Here is a 15909-nt window from a genome sequence, read left to right as displayed (position 1 = left end):
GACATCTGGGAAGCTGTTTTCGAAAATCGGCCTCGTAGGTCTAGTAGACTTATTCCTGAGAAGCCGTTTTTGAAAAATGGCCTTCGACGTCCTGCCAGCAGACCCTTGGGAGGCCACTTTTGGAAAATGGCCTCCGACGTCCTGCAGGCAGACCCTTGGGAGGCCATTTTTGAAAAATGGCCTCCGACGTCCTGCCGGCAGACCCCTGAGGGGTCACTTTTGAAAAATGGCCTCCGACGTCCTGCCGGCAGACCCCTGGGAGGCCACTTTTGAGGCCTGCGGACAAACAAACTCAAAAAATATTTTTTGGACCAGGCCCAGACACATAATAGATAATCGATAATAGAAAATATATATCTGATAGATAATAGATAGAAAGATGGATAGATAGATAGATAGATAGATAGATAGATAGATACATACATAGATAGATAGATAGATAGATAGATAGATAGATAGATAGATAGATAATAGGATAGTTAATAGTAAGATAGGTAATAGTTAGATAGATAGATACATAATACACAAACAGGTAGTAGATAGATTGTATTGATAGTATAATGTTGGGCTGCGGACAAACAAACGCAATTTTTTTTTGAAGACCCGTTTCTCTATCGAGAAACGGGAATAAAACTTTTCTCATTCGAACTGTCACTTTGCCTATTGAAAATAGTATGGCGAATCGACGAGAATCGATGTTTTTCTTTCTTTAATAAAAATAACGAAATACAAATAGCATAAAGAACGTTACGTTCACCTAGGGGAGAAAATAGGAAATTCCAATTCGAGCGAAATTGCCTTGCTTTGCCCTGGCCGCAAATTGTTGGAATTTCCTATTTTCTCCCCTCTGTAAACAAATAACTATAGTTCAATTTAGGGAATTACCTAGAAATCCAATCATAAAATATTTTAAAATCTGCTCGACACAAACAATGTACAAACGGCATTTTTGCATTTTCGAAAATGCAAAATATTGCCGATCGATAAAAAATATCAAAGAATCTTAGTCAAGCTCTGTATTCAAAACTTTTTTTTTGTCCCTCAGTCGATTTTTGATATTAAAGACCTCCACTTCATTTGTTGCTCTTTAAAAATTCTGTTTCGTTAGAACTCGATTGCCGTTGAATTTGCGGTCAAAAACCGTATACTCATCCATGCTCAACTCCATATAAAAAGTCTGAGCAGCTTGTACCCGGGAAGGGAATTTTCCACTTTCACTTTTCACATATTTTCAACAAACTTTTGCTTGTGTATCAGCTCTAAAATATTCCTTTCGCCACTAGACCTCATGGTACTTATGATTGTATTTTCTCACTTTTAAGCATAAAACAAGATATGTGGGAATTTAGGGGATTCATGGAAATACTCACCATAGTAAACATTCTTTATGAATATGGTACAAATGGTATGACAAACTTATAAATGACTCTCGATGTGACTAAGTGATTATTATGGATGTAAATATTTTTATTCAAATATCTTACCTCACAGCGTTGTTCCGGAGCAACCGTCCTATTCATATGGAAAAATTCATTAGCAACGGCGTGAATGACGCTAACAAATCACTCTCGGAGTCATAACTGAATTCGATTTAATAAAACTTAAAAATTATGACATTTACAAAACGATGATAAGGAGACCTGATTATTGGCCTAGTCTACACCTATGTTATTGGCTGGAGCATGCAGCGCCTGCCAATATTTGTCCCATTCGTCGTCATATTCCTTCGAGCTAAGTATTTCCACTTCCGGGAATGTTGATATTCGTTTTATTCGCACAATTTTCCCGAATATTCTAAACCTAAACCACTGTCCTTTTACGGGTGGCAGTAGTCTATCCTTCAGTGTGGTCCGAACAAATACACCAGCAATCAATCCGGCAATGACGAACGCAAGTATCCAATACGAATTGATAATGTACGGGTACGCATCGTAGATCGACCAACCGTAAGAGATTTGTTTATTGTAAATTGCGGTAAAAGTTAATCCACCGCCGACACCGGCAATAGACCATGCTGTTAGAATGATTCCATGACAAGCGCCTATGTTGGTCGAACCAAACATATCAGCTAAAAATGCTGGTATCACACCAAAACCGCCACCGTAGCACATTGTTAATGCAAACATGCACACAAGGAATGCCCAATAGACTCTATGTTCGGTGTATGCCGGGAAGGTAGCGACGACGATTGTTTGTGTGGTTAACATAATCAGGAAGCACGCCTTTCTACCGATTTTATCAGAGATTGTAGAGAAAAATAATCTGCCGAAAAGGTTCAAAGCCCCGTTAACAGAGACAATGGTGGCAGCTTCATCCGGATCCTTTGCATAAAGTTGCGTGATCATGTTGGATAATCTCGAAATGACCACCTGGAAAGAGGAAGAATTTTAGCTCGGAGAATTTTCAACCTGTTAACAATTCTTACGAGTCCGAAAACGGCGTTAGCTAAGAACATGATGTACAGCAACAGAAAATCGAACGATTTGATTGATTCGATCAGTGTCAACTTAATCTCAGGCAGTTTGGGTTGCGAACTCTTGTCGATAGAATCTACAGAGTTTGAACTGGTCGTGTATTCTGGCGGTGGAATTCGAAATAAAAGCGCAACGCACACCATAGCAGTAAAAAAGCAGCATCCCAAGACGACAAACGTTAACGACAATCCAACCGAATTTATTAACGGCAAAATAACTTTTCCAATTGCAATACTGCCAGCACCGAACCCACACACTGCCAGTCCGGCAGCCATACCGCGTTTATTCGGAAACCACTTCTGCAATGGGGAAACTGGCGAGATGTAACCGAGACCCAGACCGAATCCGCCTATGACACCGTAACCGATATATAATAGCCATATAGCCTTCAGGTAGATTGCTAGGGATGACAGCAAATTTCCCAGAAAGAACAGACTTGACGATAAAATTAGGGCTTTCTTCGGACCGTTTCTCTCTAACCAAGGGCCCATGGTTGCCGCAGATACACCGAACATTCCCACAGCGATGTAAAATGTTACTGGAGCCTGAGCATTCTTCGGATCTCCACTCATTGCAACGTCAATTGGTGTGTTAAAAACTGACCATGCATACAGCTACGAAATGTGAGAATTCAGAAACGGTCAATGACCTAATTGGAAAATGTCTTACCGAACCACAACAAAATTGAATCAAAACCGCAGCTGGCATCAATATGATGGGATTGAATTTGATTTGGCCGATCAGGAACTTTTCTTTCTCGAATTGTTCCGGTGTTATGTTGCATGTGGTCTCGCCGTAATGTCGGAGCAATGCTTGAACTAAGAAATTTTTTCGTTTTTCCGGCTTCTTATTTGCATCTTCCACTGGACCCTCGGCAATGTCCATTGACGAGGAACTGTTGTACAGGTTTGCTGTCGAATTCATTTTCGTTGTTGTCGAAAATCAAATTTATCACAGTAAATGGAAAGAATTGATAGGTTGTGCAACTATGTGTGGTGGTTGACCTCGTTTACATGCTCTAAAATAGCAAAGGTAAATTGAATTAATGAGCTAAAATCGCTAAAATACACCAACAGTTGATGGTATTGATCAGCAGAAAATGTAACAAAATTTTACAAAGCATTTTTTGGAGAGAATTGAGTTAATCTCTTTATCTGAAAAATGTAAATAGACGAAGGCATTGAACAATTACCATTGAGTATATAATCAATAATTGATTGTTGAGTCAATTTGGAATATTTTTTTTTGAACAAACATTATAATAATTTACCCACAAAGCTTCCATTCTTTCAATCGTGCCTTATGTAAACTTGTATTTAGGTAAATAATGTTTGTTTCTGGAAAAGTTATTTTCACTTCAGCTATAATACAAAACATAGTGCAGGGAGTAGTATTTGATGGGGAATAGTACTCTATGGAGAGCTGTAATTTACTAAAAATTTGCTAAGGCATAACATCGAACATTAGGTAATTATGATCTCATCTGTTATCAACAGAGGTGACATAAGGAGAAAATCGAGGGGGAACCGCTACGGAAAGTCATTGTACAGAGCCCCGAAAATCACTATACAAAAACACGTAATATCAAAGTCATTAGCTCAGTTTAACTCTCAGCTCATAACGTCAAAAAGTCATGGTATAGCGGTTTTCGAAGTAATTTTCCCCTCGGAAAATAGTTTTTCCCGGTCTAGCAATATAATTTTCCTTTTACCGCTACCCTAAATCACTTTACTACTTAAATTGGTACCAATTTGATGAAAATATTGGTTGAAAGAATTATTTTAAACGCTCTACCAAAAACTAATGATTAAGCAATTAGCAACGGTAATGCGGTCTGGTCTTATAATTATCAAAAGACATCATAAAATCAATGATTTAATCGTCTTTGCGGCCCTTTGTTCAAATGACGACCGCATATCAAAAGAAGTAATAGATTCGATAAGATCTGGTGATAGGCTTTCTTGTGAACGAACATTAAAACTGTCGAGGTAAAATGATAATAATGTTGACAATGCCGTTCGCTTCCGGAATTATAGTCCAATAGACTCTTTATAAAAGTCGGTCAGGCAAGTAAACAATAGAGAAGATTTATCTTGGTAATTTTGTACATTTCACATAAAAAATAACCAACAATTTTCTTTGTGGGAAGACAGATAGTATCTTGAATAATGTATCCACTCAGTTTTTTTTTTGTTTCAAATCTAGAACAAGGAAATCTCCTTAAACAAATAGGCATACGCACGCTTGAAGCATTATTTTTTGTCAAATAATATTTTTGAAGAAAATGTTCTAAATTAATTTCAACTATGTAAATGGATTGCCACATATTTTAGTAAACAGACTTATATACATAATATAAATACACACTGAACGCTCACGTATGTCGTATCATACCAGTTAAGGGCTATTAATGTTTACCTATCCAGTTATTTTTACTGTGGTAATGAGGTAAATATCCATCGGTTCGAAGAGTGAATATTCACAACGTATTGTTGATACTAAAAGTTTTTGGATATTAACGTCAGAGATAATACATTATGTCGCAGTGCCGGACTGGCCCTATGGGAATTCGGGGCGATCCCGAAGGGCTTTTTGCCTGACTCGGGCCATGTCCCGAATGGGCGTTTTCAGAATTTTTACATCAAGAATGAAGAAGCGACATCTTGAAAAACTATTATTTAGAAATAAGTTTGTAACATTTCATTTGAAAAATTATTTTCGCTCGGGTGATTACCCGACTAGGCCTAACATCGAAGAAATTGAAACATTCCGGTTGAAATACTATTTGCACGTGATTACCCGACTGGTTGGTGACTAGACCTAACAGTAAAAAGTTTGAAACGTTCCGTTTGGAAAACTATTTGCGCTAGGATGATTATTTAACTGGACCTAAAATTGAAAAGTTTGAAACATGTCGTTTGAAAAACTCGACTAGATTGAAAAGTGTGAAAAATTTCGTTTAAAATTGATTGCGCTCGAGTGAATACCCCAATAGCCGTATTCAAAATTTGAAAATGTTTTGTTTAAAAAACCATTTGCGTTCGGGTGATAACCCGACTAGCGCGCCCTTAACATTGCGAAATTTCAAACGCCTCGTTTGAAAAACTATTACCCAATAGTCGTGAAATCCGTTAATTTCGGCGCAATAGTGGAAGTTGGATTACTTATGTTTCGAAAAATGTGAGAGCGCTGTTTCAAAATGTACATTGTAGTTTTAAATTAAATATTTATTTGCGTTATCATACGAACTCCAATGAAGCTCAAAATGTTTCGTTGAACCTAAATAAATTTGTTTTGATGTGTTAACGAGGAAAAGCCAAGGCCGTAAACTTTGGGGAGGTCACGCAGATACAGGTACGCGGGTGACACACACAAAATTTGACATTTCTATACATTTTCATAAAATATGGATTCTGAAATTTGACGATTTCATAGTAGCTGAATTCTGTTTTACCTGTTCCCGCGTATCTAATAAAATGGCGGTCTGCGTGACCTCCCCAAAGTTTACAGCCTTGGGAAAAGCTACTTTTTCACTATATTTTAATTTTAATCTCATTTACCGGCAAAAATCCACACAAACAAAACTTTGAGAAAAAAGTTTTTAACACAGCTCTACGCTTTTTTTTGGCTAAGCCCTCTACCGAAATACATCTCTCAGGACTTGGTCTCAACTTAGCTAAAGTCACTCAAAAACATAAATTTTTTGTTAGTTTTTTCAACAATTTAGAGATTCAGTATTTTTTCCACATTTTTCGACATTTGAAAATTACAATTTTAGGAAATCACACATTAAATAAATTGGAGTTCTAAATCACTATATTGGAAGTTTTTGTCGTCAGCTGAGTCATACCACAAAAACGTTTCGTAATAAAGAAAATCACAGCCGAAACTAAAAAAATTGAAGTGTTAGTTTTCGGAAATCTCACCGACAAATAAGGAAATTGAAAAGCCGAAGTAGGGAAAATCGAAAATTGCAGTCTGTGAATCACATTTTCAAATTTTCTTATTTGAATGAGTGATTTGCTGAAATTTGAAATTTTTAAATTTTATTATTTTGGTTGGGATTTCATGTGTCTTTTCGTAGTTTATTTATATTTTTGGTCGTTTTTAAATTGTTTATTTTCGAGGCTTTATTTGCTGGATTTTCTTTTTCTGGTTACTAAGATACTAAGGATACAGCACAATTTAAATATACTAGTTTACAGTCTGTTTTCAAACAATTTTGGAATTGTCAAGCAAGTACCTAACATTGAACAGGTCATAAAAGGGAATATGTTGCCCTGGTGCAAGGTTGCAGTATGAAAATATTGAAACACATTGTACTTAATTTATTGTAGTCGTAAATGTCGTAGGCGAAAGATATGTATCAACTAATTTTACAAATGAATAATCTGCTATTCGACAACAATTGTTTCTTTTATTTTGTTGTTACTTTTAATTCAGTATTATATTAGTGTGGTTTTTCGGGGTTTTCATCGCTGGTCTTAACTGTGGATTTCTTACATTACAGACCGGGAAGCAGAGACATAAAGCAACTGGGAATCCCGGTCTATAATGTAAGAATTCGACAGTTAAAGCTGTTGAAACTGGCAATGAAAACCAAAAAAAAAAACTTTAATATTTATGTTGTTAATGTTGATGACAAAAAATATTTTCCAATAAAAAAATAAAAAAAAGATTTGGAATCAAAAAGTAAGACCCCAAAAATAGGAATATAATGGCAATACCAACACCTCAGTATGAGAAAACTAATTAATTAATTTTTTTGTAAGTTTTATTTACAAACTATAGGTAACATTACAAAATAAAATCATCTGTCAACTTTTTCCCCAAAGGTTCCCAGAATATTTCCTGTTTTCCGATTTTCTTAGTTTATTTTCTTTTTCAACAACTTAGTTTTTCCAAAAAAAATGAAGATAAAAAGAGTCGATTTTTAAATTGGCCATGGACCATCAGGTCGTTTCAGATTGCTTTGCGACCTTGAGTACTTGAGCTTTCAATGTAATTAGAAGTTAACTTCTAATTTCTATTAACCAAAAATAAGAAAATCGATCCTTCTTTCATATCTGTACAACAACACCTCCAGGCATTACGGTTCGTAGATTGAATTAACATTTGAATTAAGCATTGGCGATAATGTGAAATTATTTGCATGAACGGCAAAATAATTAAAAATATTGGTAATAGAATAGATATTTTAAAAAAAATTTCAAGAATCAATCAGTATTTCAATGTCGAATTTCCTCGTAATTACTTAATTTTTAAATGAAATCGAACTAAAACAAGGCATCAGAACAGTCGGAGCGTTTGCTGCGACTTAGCCCCGTACGACCCGTAATCCTATTTCGTCCGTAACCATAATACGTCCGTAGCCGTAATACGCCCGGAACCCTAATACGTCTACAACCCTCTAATGCGTCTGTTACCAAAATGCAAGTGAAGTTGGGCATGGTCAAATTTACTGAAAGTGTTCATTTTTAAAATTGCGCATAGCGCAATTACGAAAGCCCGTACGAAGTACCTCCCAAATAAAACCAACAATTTACGATATTATTTTAGAAACCCAAAATTTTTTGCCAACTTTCTATTGGGTATTCAATTATCTCTCAAATGAAACAAAAACTAGCAAAATCGGATGAGATTTACTCGATTTATGTGCAAAAAACACTTAGGGCCGAGTAGCGGCCTTAGTCCAAGGGCCCAAATTTGAAACTTTTTTCGCCACGTTCTTTTCGGTATTCAATTACCTTCCATAAAAAACTAAATCTAGCAAAATCGGATGAGATTTACTCGATTTATGTGCAAAAAACACTTAGAGCCGAGTAGCGGCCTTAGTCCAAGGGCCTAAATTTGAAACATTTTTTGCCATCATTCTATTCGGCATTCAATTATCTCTCAAATGAAACAAAATCTAGCAAAATCGGATGAGATTTATTCGATTTATGTGCAAAAAACACTTAGGGCCGAGTAGCGGCCTTAGTCCAAGGGCCCAAATTTGAAACTTTTTTTACCATCATTCTATTCGGCATTCAATTATCTCTCAAATAAAACAAAATCTAGCAAAATCGGATGAGATTTACTCGATTTATGTGCAAAAAACACTTAGGGCCGAGTAGCGGCTTTAGTCCAAGGGCCCAAATTTGAAACTTTTTTTGCCATCATTCTATTCATTCAATTATCTCTCAAATAAAACAAAATCTAGCAAAATCGGATGAGATTTACTCGATTTATGTGGAAAAAACACTTAGGGCCGAGTAACGACCTTTGAGCCCTTCCAACAAGCTCGCGTTGCATCCTACACAAAAACAATGTTCAGCAACTCTGTTCTACTCGTCAATACCTTTCATTTGATTTATCACAAGCAGCTATTGCGTGCGTATTTCGGTAGATATCGTCGAAAGACTGAAAAACACCTATAGGGCCTTAGCTCTGGAAGGGCCGACCCTACCATGCTCATTTTCGAACTTGACCTTACTTTTGTCGATACCAATCGGGGAAAAAAAGAATTTTGAAAAAAGGTTGTGATTTGCTCAAGCTAGAGGGGTCACGGACGGACGGACGGACGGACATTTTTTTTATTGCGGATTCGTCATCTATGAACATAACCAAATGCTTTGCCCTTACTGTCTGCTTCCAATTCGACGTGTTACAAACGGCATATTAATCTTATAAGCCCCCAGTACTTCGTACGGGGCTAAAAATATTTCCTAGAGCTTATAAAACTCAGAGTCCCATGGGCCATAAGAAACGGTCCCCCGAAAATTTGGGCTTTTTGAACTTTTCCCCGAAGGGCTTTTTGGAGCCAGTCCGGCACTGATTATGTGGCGAGCGAAACAGTAATACAATTATTTATCAATATGAGTCAGGGATTTAAATTACCCGTACAAACTTCCAGTGCAATCAATGAAATTAGGGATTATGTTTTTTATGTCTTGTTTGAATATACCAGTTTCAAAGACTTTAGGTTAACTTTGTAGTCGAATTGAGCACAGTAAGTTCACTACTTAACTGTAGCCTGACTTCATTCTCACCTCAAAAGGACTCGTTTTAAAATATTCAATTCTCTTTGATTGCCTAACGACACGGCAGAGTAAAATAAACCAGGCAGTAGCGCTTGATTTGACTAGAGAGCTGAGTTTTCTAAAATTAATAAAATTAATTCAATTTATGTTCAATTGAGTTCATTTTCATACAGTGTATTAGGTCCCTTATTTGACGTTTCAAAAATGAACAGCTCCTGCCTGGTTTATTTTACTCTGCCGTGTTACAAAGGGTTTAACTTCTATTGAATGAACTCAGCCTTCGAACAATCAAATACAATTGAAATTCGCTATGCTATTTGTATTGACTTTACGATACCATACAGATTCCTTAAATACAATTGCATTCAGCACAATTCAGAATAATCCGGGTCAATGCTGTACAAGTTGAGTGGGACGTAAGCAAAAATTGCCTTTGTTCTATTTTAATTCAAGACTTCAGGATACGCATTGTTACATATTCACAACATTTTGAGGAACTTCTCTGTTCAGATTTTTGGTTTGTAATAAACCTTCACATTTCTAAAAACTCAATCACGTTTAGGTAACACAAAGACTGAAAACTTCAAAATCAAACGAAACAATTTCTTACGCCGCGTCGTCCCGAATTTCGCTCTTATATTATAAGTCGAATCGAAATTGTAATTAAAAACAGGGAAATTTCAATGCCACACTCAAACCAAAATTACATTCACTCACCACTTATTCTTCTATAAAGGAAGTCAATTTTTTCTCTTCCACATCCAAACCACAGTATAACTGAAAGTGTAATGCAAACATCAGTCTCTGCACAAATATGCCACAATTCAATTTCGTTATTCATCATTTTTGGAATATTAAAACGAAATATAATTACGATCACAAAAACTTTCTTAACGGTAGTCGCACCACTCTTTTAATGTCGATTAAACTTTGCGATAATTTTTAACAAAAGCCTTTGTAACGTACACACATTGTAATTGTATTGATAAACAAATTAATTTAGCGTGTAGGGTATTCGGAATATATATGTAATGTAAGGTACTACCTCAGAGTCGGTGAACAGCACGAACAAAATGAACACACACCATTTGTAACAGGTGTACTACTTTCAAGCCAAAATATGAAAAATCAATCGAAATAGAATCGGAATAATATTCCCTCCATATGTTAGTAAACCACTTCGTGTCGATAGTGTGTAACAGACAGTCGACACAATGCCAAAATTGTTCGAACTGAGGGTAATAGCTTAGCAGTTATTTGGTTAGTTCACACGGAAGATACTCCAGTGACTGATCATATGATATAACATTAAAAGCACAAAAATAGCAACAAGAACAACAACAAGTCTCGTCTGTTTTGTCTAAAAGTTAATTGATATTTCATGATCGTCTATATGTGTGTAGATCAAGGTATTTAACATGAGAAACCTTGGTTCGGGCTAGATACATTATTGTAATAATGGAAATAATAAATTTTTGTCAGAATATCATTATTGCAATTACGGTTCGACGATATTTGAGCGTACAATTTGAATCTATTTGTGGAATGTGATGTATTTGTGGTTTTCTACCTAAAGTCGGCACAATGCTTTTACTGAATGAAGCAATAAAATTTACTGGAAGCTTAAGTGCGTTTCAACACTCACATACTGTTAATTCTTAACACTTTCGAATGTATTCACAATTTGATTAAAAATTAATTCGACTACCTTAATGTTCCGATGGCTGTAACACAATTGATAAGATGTTTGTCTTTTACATTTCGGTTATAGAGAAATACCATTATTAGCAACAAGACCGTGTTGTTTACGTTGGTTAACAAAAAAAAGAAACATTTTTTTGCGGTCTACTGTTCGACGTAAAACTTTGAGTCGGGTTTTTTATTTGGTTGGTTTTTTTCATTCAGATAAAATTTAGATAATCGCAAAACTTGTATTTTTACGATTGGAAATTCTATAACTAGGTATTCATTGTGTTATGTTAATTGCCCACGTTCTTGCGTAAATTATTCAATGTGGCGACTGGTTTAACTCGGACATTCAACTATCAATGGAAGATCCACTAATATTCACTCACTTTTTCACAGACGGTAACCATATGCCTGCTAGTTACCATAATTTACACTCGAGATATATGGCATGATGGCGCTATCATTATTAAACACGTCTGGGTGTTCATTTCCATGCCTATATCTAATTTTTGGCTTCTGAATAGCAACAGGCCCACCATGTCACCTCTCGAGCATAACTCCAAAGAATCTATTACTCCCTTTGATCTAAATGTTATCAGCAAATTGATACGAAATCTTTTACTTCATTTGACAAAACACACACTAGGAATAAAGGCCTGCATCGGCCAGAGCTCATCGCTTTTTTTGTCATTGCTGTAGTTATAGAATGTCAAAGCCGCCCGTAAAATGGTAATCAAAATCCGTTGGTTTGTTTTATCACTTGCGCAGAAATATCCGATGTTAAGTTTCATTTTATTTTAAAAAAGAAATCTTTACCTCACTTTCACTCAGCCCCTGCACAATAATTCGCAAAAAAACAGTGTTCCTCTACCAACTGTTACTGTAACAACCACCTTAGTTGCGGGCGCAATCACAGTATAATGTGAGTGCTCAGACCTGCATCTAATTCGAACTGATGGTAATGGTTTCAATATTATGTACTTTGCGTGAACGTAATGCGTCTTTATTCGAATCGGCTTATAACATCATTCTGAAGTGAAGACCATCATTAATAGTTAACCAATTTGGCTATCATAAAGATTAGAACTGTTGTAAAATAAGGCAATTTGAGGGTAATTTGGAAAATTTAATATTGCCAGACGACATAAAGGAATTTCAAACAAAAAGACGTTAGATATGTTCGTATCGCTATTATTCCGAGACACATTTACACACGGTTTAGCAATAAATTATGTACCGTGGCGTTATAATACCACCAGTCGGAGTCTTTGAATGGATTTACTATCATACCACAGAGTTGTAAATCCACAAGTATTTATCGACGCGAGGTGAAAAAAATTGGAGACTCGTCGTTATAGGAACTATTACTAAGGAATATAGCAGTCCTTTCATATTTTCATATTTCAGGACAATAAACAGTGTCTCGTAAGTGTCGATAAGTTATCGACGATAAACAGAAGACATCATAGCTGAGAAAACGAAATGGAATACCTAGGAAATTTAGGTGGTAGAAATGTGCAGTGTATGCTGTCATAGAAAATTTTACACTTTTAAAAGTAAATTTTGTTTGCTAGAGAGAGTATCGTCGATACTGTTATTTTAATTGATCCCATTGGGGGGTTGTTGGCCTAACTTCTTATCGTTGCGTCATGACATTTTCGCCATTTTTTTTGTCTTTTTTCCTAGTTTTCTCATTAGCACTAGAGGTGAGCGGGCTACCCGAAGTCGGCCAAAAACCCGGCCCGACCCGAACCGGCCCGAACCCCAACCCGATTCAATTTTAACAGGCTTCGGGTTGTTTGGGCTCCCAAAATTCAATTCGGGTCGGGCCGGGTTTTAAATTTTAAATTCGAAACTGACCCGAATTAAAGTTTTCTATGTAAAGTCACAGCGTTGGACACTTATATGTGGATCTAACTTAAGCAATTTCGTTTTTCTTGGAAGAAAGTCAAGAAACTGTTTCAACATGATTTTTTTTTGCGTTTTCTAAATAATTTTCGATTTGAGCGCGTTTCAGTATCTTTCGGGTCTCAGTATCTGTCAAGTTTCGGGTTATCAGGTCTCAAAAATTTAATGCGGGTCGGGTCGGGTTTCAGTATCTGTCGGGTTTCGGGTTTTCGGGTTTTAAAAATCGATTCGGGTCGGGTCGGGCTTTGAAAAAACCTCGGCCCGCTCACCTCTATTAAATTAGCACCATCCTATATATTTTAAACAGAATTTTAAATCTAATTCGAATAAGTTAGAGGTTTGGCATACTGTCTGAATTAATAGTCGACAACCTCCAATTAATATTTAGCTAAATATGTTTAATAACAATAATAGTTTATGATTCACTGCGATAACGCAGGATTTTAAGACACTACACAATTGTATTGAATTAGCACAATTCTCACAAAAATATTGAGCAAAACAAAACGATTGTAAAGATAAACCGACAAAAGATAATCTTCCAGACCGATGGCAATAATGATGAATTTTAGCAAGACATTTACAAATGTTGACAAATACTTGTACAATACACTTGACTCAAAGCATATAGAAAAGGGTTAGGTTCCACTTTGGTCAACTGGTTGAAAGGTGGAACGAACTTTCATCGCTTCCATCGAAAAATGTTAGCTGTTAATAAAAAATAGATTTGATTGAAACAGTTTCATCAGTTCTAACACAACTCAGCTTATGCAAATTTAGGCAAACTGTTGACTTTAGTCAGAACTAGTCAAAGTGGCACAACCAAATCAATTTTTTATTGAAATAAATCTATTGTCGTCTTACATTTTTCGTAACAAGATATCAGCGAAAATACAGGACGAAACGAACAAATGTAGCCTTTAATTTGAGCGAAGTATCTGTCTCTGAAACCAAGTCCCTTGTAGGTTTCACGAAAAGTATTAACCCCATATTTGAAGAAATTGTCCCCGATTTTGAAGCCCATTTATCACCTCTATTGGAAAACGATTTTCCTTACGGTGCATGAAAACATTAAACTTAATGGCCCATGGTACTTCATCCTAAGGTACAGGAACGTGCTTGTCGGGTCGGAGTCACACTTGACTTGACTCGAAGTCAGACTATGAAATGCAAAGTTACTCATCAACTATCTTCTCCGCAAGTATAAGAATTTATTTGTTTTTTTGTCCATTATATCGCCAACAAGTGTGTGAAGGTGTTGATTTATGCGAGCAAAGCACTGCATGCATTTGAATGTTAATTTGAATTTAATTGCAGTTTTTATCGAAAAATGAAATTTAACCAAGGTTTCCACGAGTGCGCTTTATAACTCTCTCTGTGCTTTGTTCAATTCATACGAATCGCATTGACAGTCCATGGAGCATGCCATAATTTATATTGTGAGCAACTCTTCACAACACACTTCCGTGACCTTTAACGCTGTTAACGCTTGACATGTTCGAGTTAAGATAAATGAATGAAATTAACTTTGTCATCGGACTCTTGATGATGAGTTCTGATTCAAAGGGTTTGATCACTGTAGTTGACGCCGCTTCCAAGTATCTTTTCTATTTTGTTAAATGACTGCGATTTCGTATGCAATTTTATTATTGAAATCGTTTGTGTGAACACAAGCACGAGATGAGCAACGAATTGATGTCATGCGATAAATTGCATTACAATTATTGGAAAAATTATGTCACCAAACTATATGGTCGTCGTCTACCATTCAAATCTAACGCAAAACGTCTGTCTTTATTATACGCTTCTCTAAATTGGAACAGTTAATTTGTCGGAAAGATTACGACTTTTACAATCGAATGTCGTTCATGTCTATCACGTGGAATGAAGACGGGAAGGACTTGTTTTCGACGAGAGCAATTTTATTTAATTTTACTTCTAACTTAAATGAAAAAGAATATTAGAAAAGCAAACTAAATTCGCAACAACAAAATCTAACATTCAATAACACTGAACGGAAAACAGTGAGCTTTGTCCATTAGTTCCCTTTACATTCGATAGAGAAGGGAGTTTGAATTTCCGCATAAAATTTTCTGAATGAAGACAGGAGGTTGGATGTAAAATAAAAACTCGAAAAAAGGGGTCGAAATTTAGGACAATCGAGTTTACTTAACGTATCAATGGTCGACTAAAGACTAAATCTGGAAAAAGTTAATGTCTTACCTGGTACCGTACCTTATTGAGTTTTTTTCGTTTGCTTCTTTCGCCATTCGTCACCAACACTGTTATTGATATATAACTGCTTACATAGACTAGACATAGTCAATGAATGAAACGACTTTTCTACTCAGCTACCCAAGACGCCCTGCGAGACATTACTGACATCGGTGTGCCGCTGATACAATCATTAAGTAATGTAAGTAAGGCAATGTAATGTAATGTAGGAATGCAAATCAATCGAAGCAGACACTCATGTGTTCTGTTAACGACGTACTCCACTCTAATAGCGGAGTATAATTTCTGCTATAATGGCTTTGTCTCTAGAGCTCTCAGACTCATAATCGAGAGGTCGCGTGTTCAAATCCCCGGCTGGGCAAGATGATGTTTCCTTCATTCGCCTTCTATGTAACACTTACTCGTAGATATTCTAATAGTCCGTTGCCAATTCGCAACGTTAAAAATATCGAAAGTCCTATGTAAGTCAGAAGGCTCGCGAATTAGTTCAAGAGTGGAAAAAAATTGCCTATTGATGTGGCGAAAAGGCTTCGACGGGGTCTGACGAGTGTCACAAAACTAAGAATCTTATGGCTGAATAT

At 36.2% G+C, this 15909-nt stretch overlaps 1 protein-coding gene across 3 annotated transcripts; it reads right to left on the bottom strand.

Moving 5' to 3' along the window:
• Positions 1–1366: 1366 nt before the first annotated feature.
• Positions 1367–12025, bottom strand: LOC119072162 (uncharacterized MFS-type transporter YhjX-like). 3 transcript variants are annotated; one of them, XM_037177323.1, is made up of 4 exons: positions 12002–12025; positions 3144–3492; positions 2426–3088; positions 1367–2369 (listed from the first exon to the last, which is right to left on the bottom strand). In XM_037177323.1, exons 2-4 carry the CDS (start codon positions 3396–3398, stop codon positions 1653–1655), a joined length of 1635 nt encoding a protein of 544 aa, XP_037033218.1. In that variant the 5' UTR covers positions 3399–3492; positions 12002–12025; the 3' UTR covers positions 1367–1652. The 3 variants fall into 3 exon arrangements, with proteins under 3 accessions (XP_037033218.1, XP_037033216.1, XP_037033217.1); XM_037177321.1 differs by lacking the exon at positions 12002–12025 and adding an exon at positions 10542–10774; XM_037177322.1 differs by lacking the exon at positions 12002–12025 and adding an exon at positions 10214–10234.
• Between the last annotated feature and the right edge of the window lie 3884 nt (positions 12026–15909).

The sequence above is a fragment of the Bradysia coprophila genome (genome assembly GCF_014529535.1).
Source record: "Bradysia coprophila strain Holo2 chromosome IV unlocalized genomic scaffold, BU_Bcop_v1 contig_81, whole genome shotgun sequence".
NCBI lineage: Eukaryota > Metazoa > Arthropoda > Insecta > Diptera > Sciaridae > Bradysia > Bradysia coprophila.
Note: the sequence above shows the minus strand (reverse complement) of the source record. Positions and strands in the feature narration are given on the sequence as shown.

What these genes read in the sequence shown, in the direction of transcription:
- LOC119072162 (XM_037177323.1), bottom strand. Translation starts at nt 3,398, where the DNA reads ATGAATTCGACAGCAAACCTGTACAACAGTTCCTCGTCAATGGACATT. An exon ending in TTCAATTTTGTTGTGGTTCG is followed by an intron (nt 3,089 to 3,143) that starts GTAAGACATTTT and finishes CACATTTCGTAG; the next exon opens with CTGTATGCATGGTCAGTTTT. An exon ending in CTAACGCCGTTTTCGGACTC is followed by an intron (nt 2,370 to 2,425) that starts GTAAGAATTGTT and finishes TCCTCTTTCCAG; the next exon opens with GTGGTCATTTCGAGATTATC.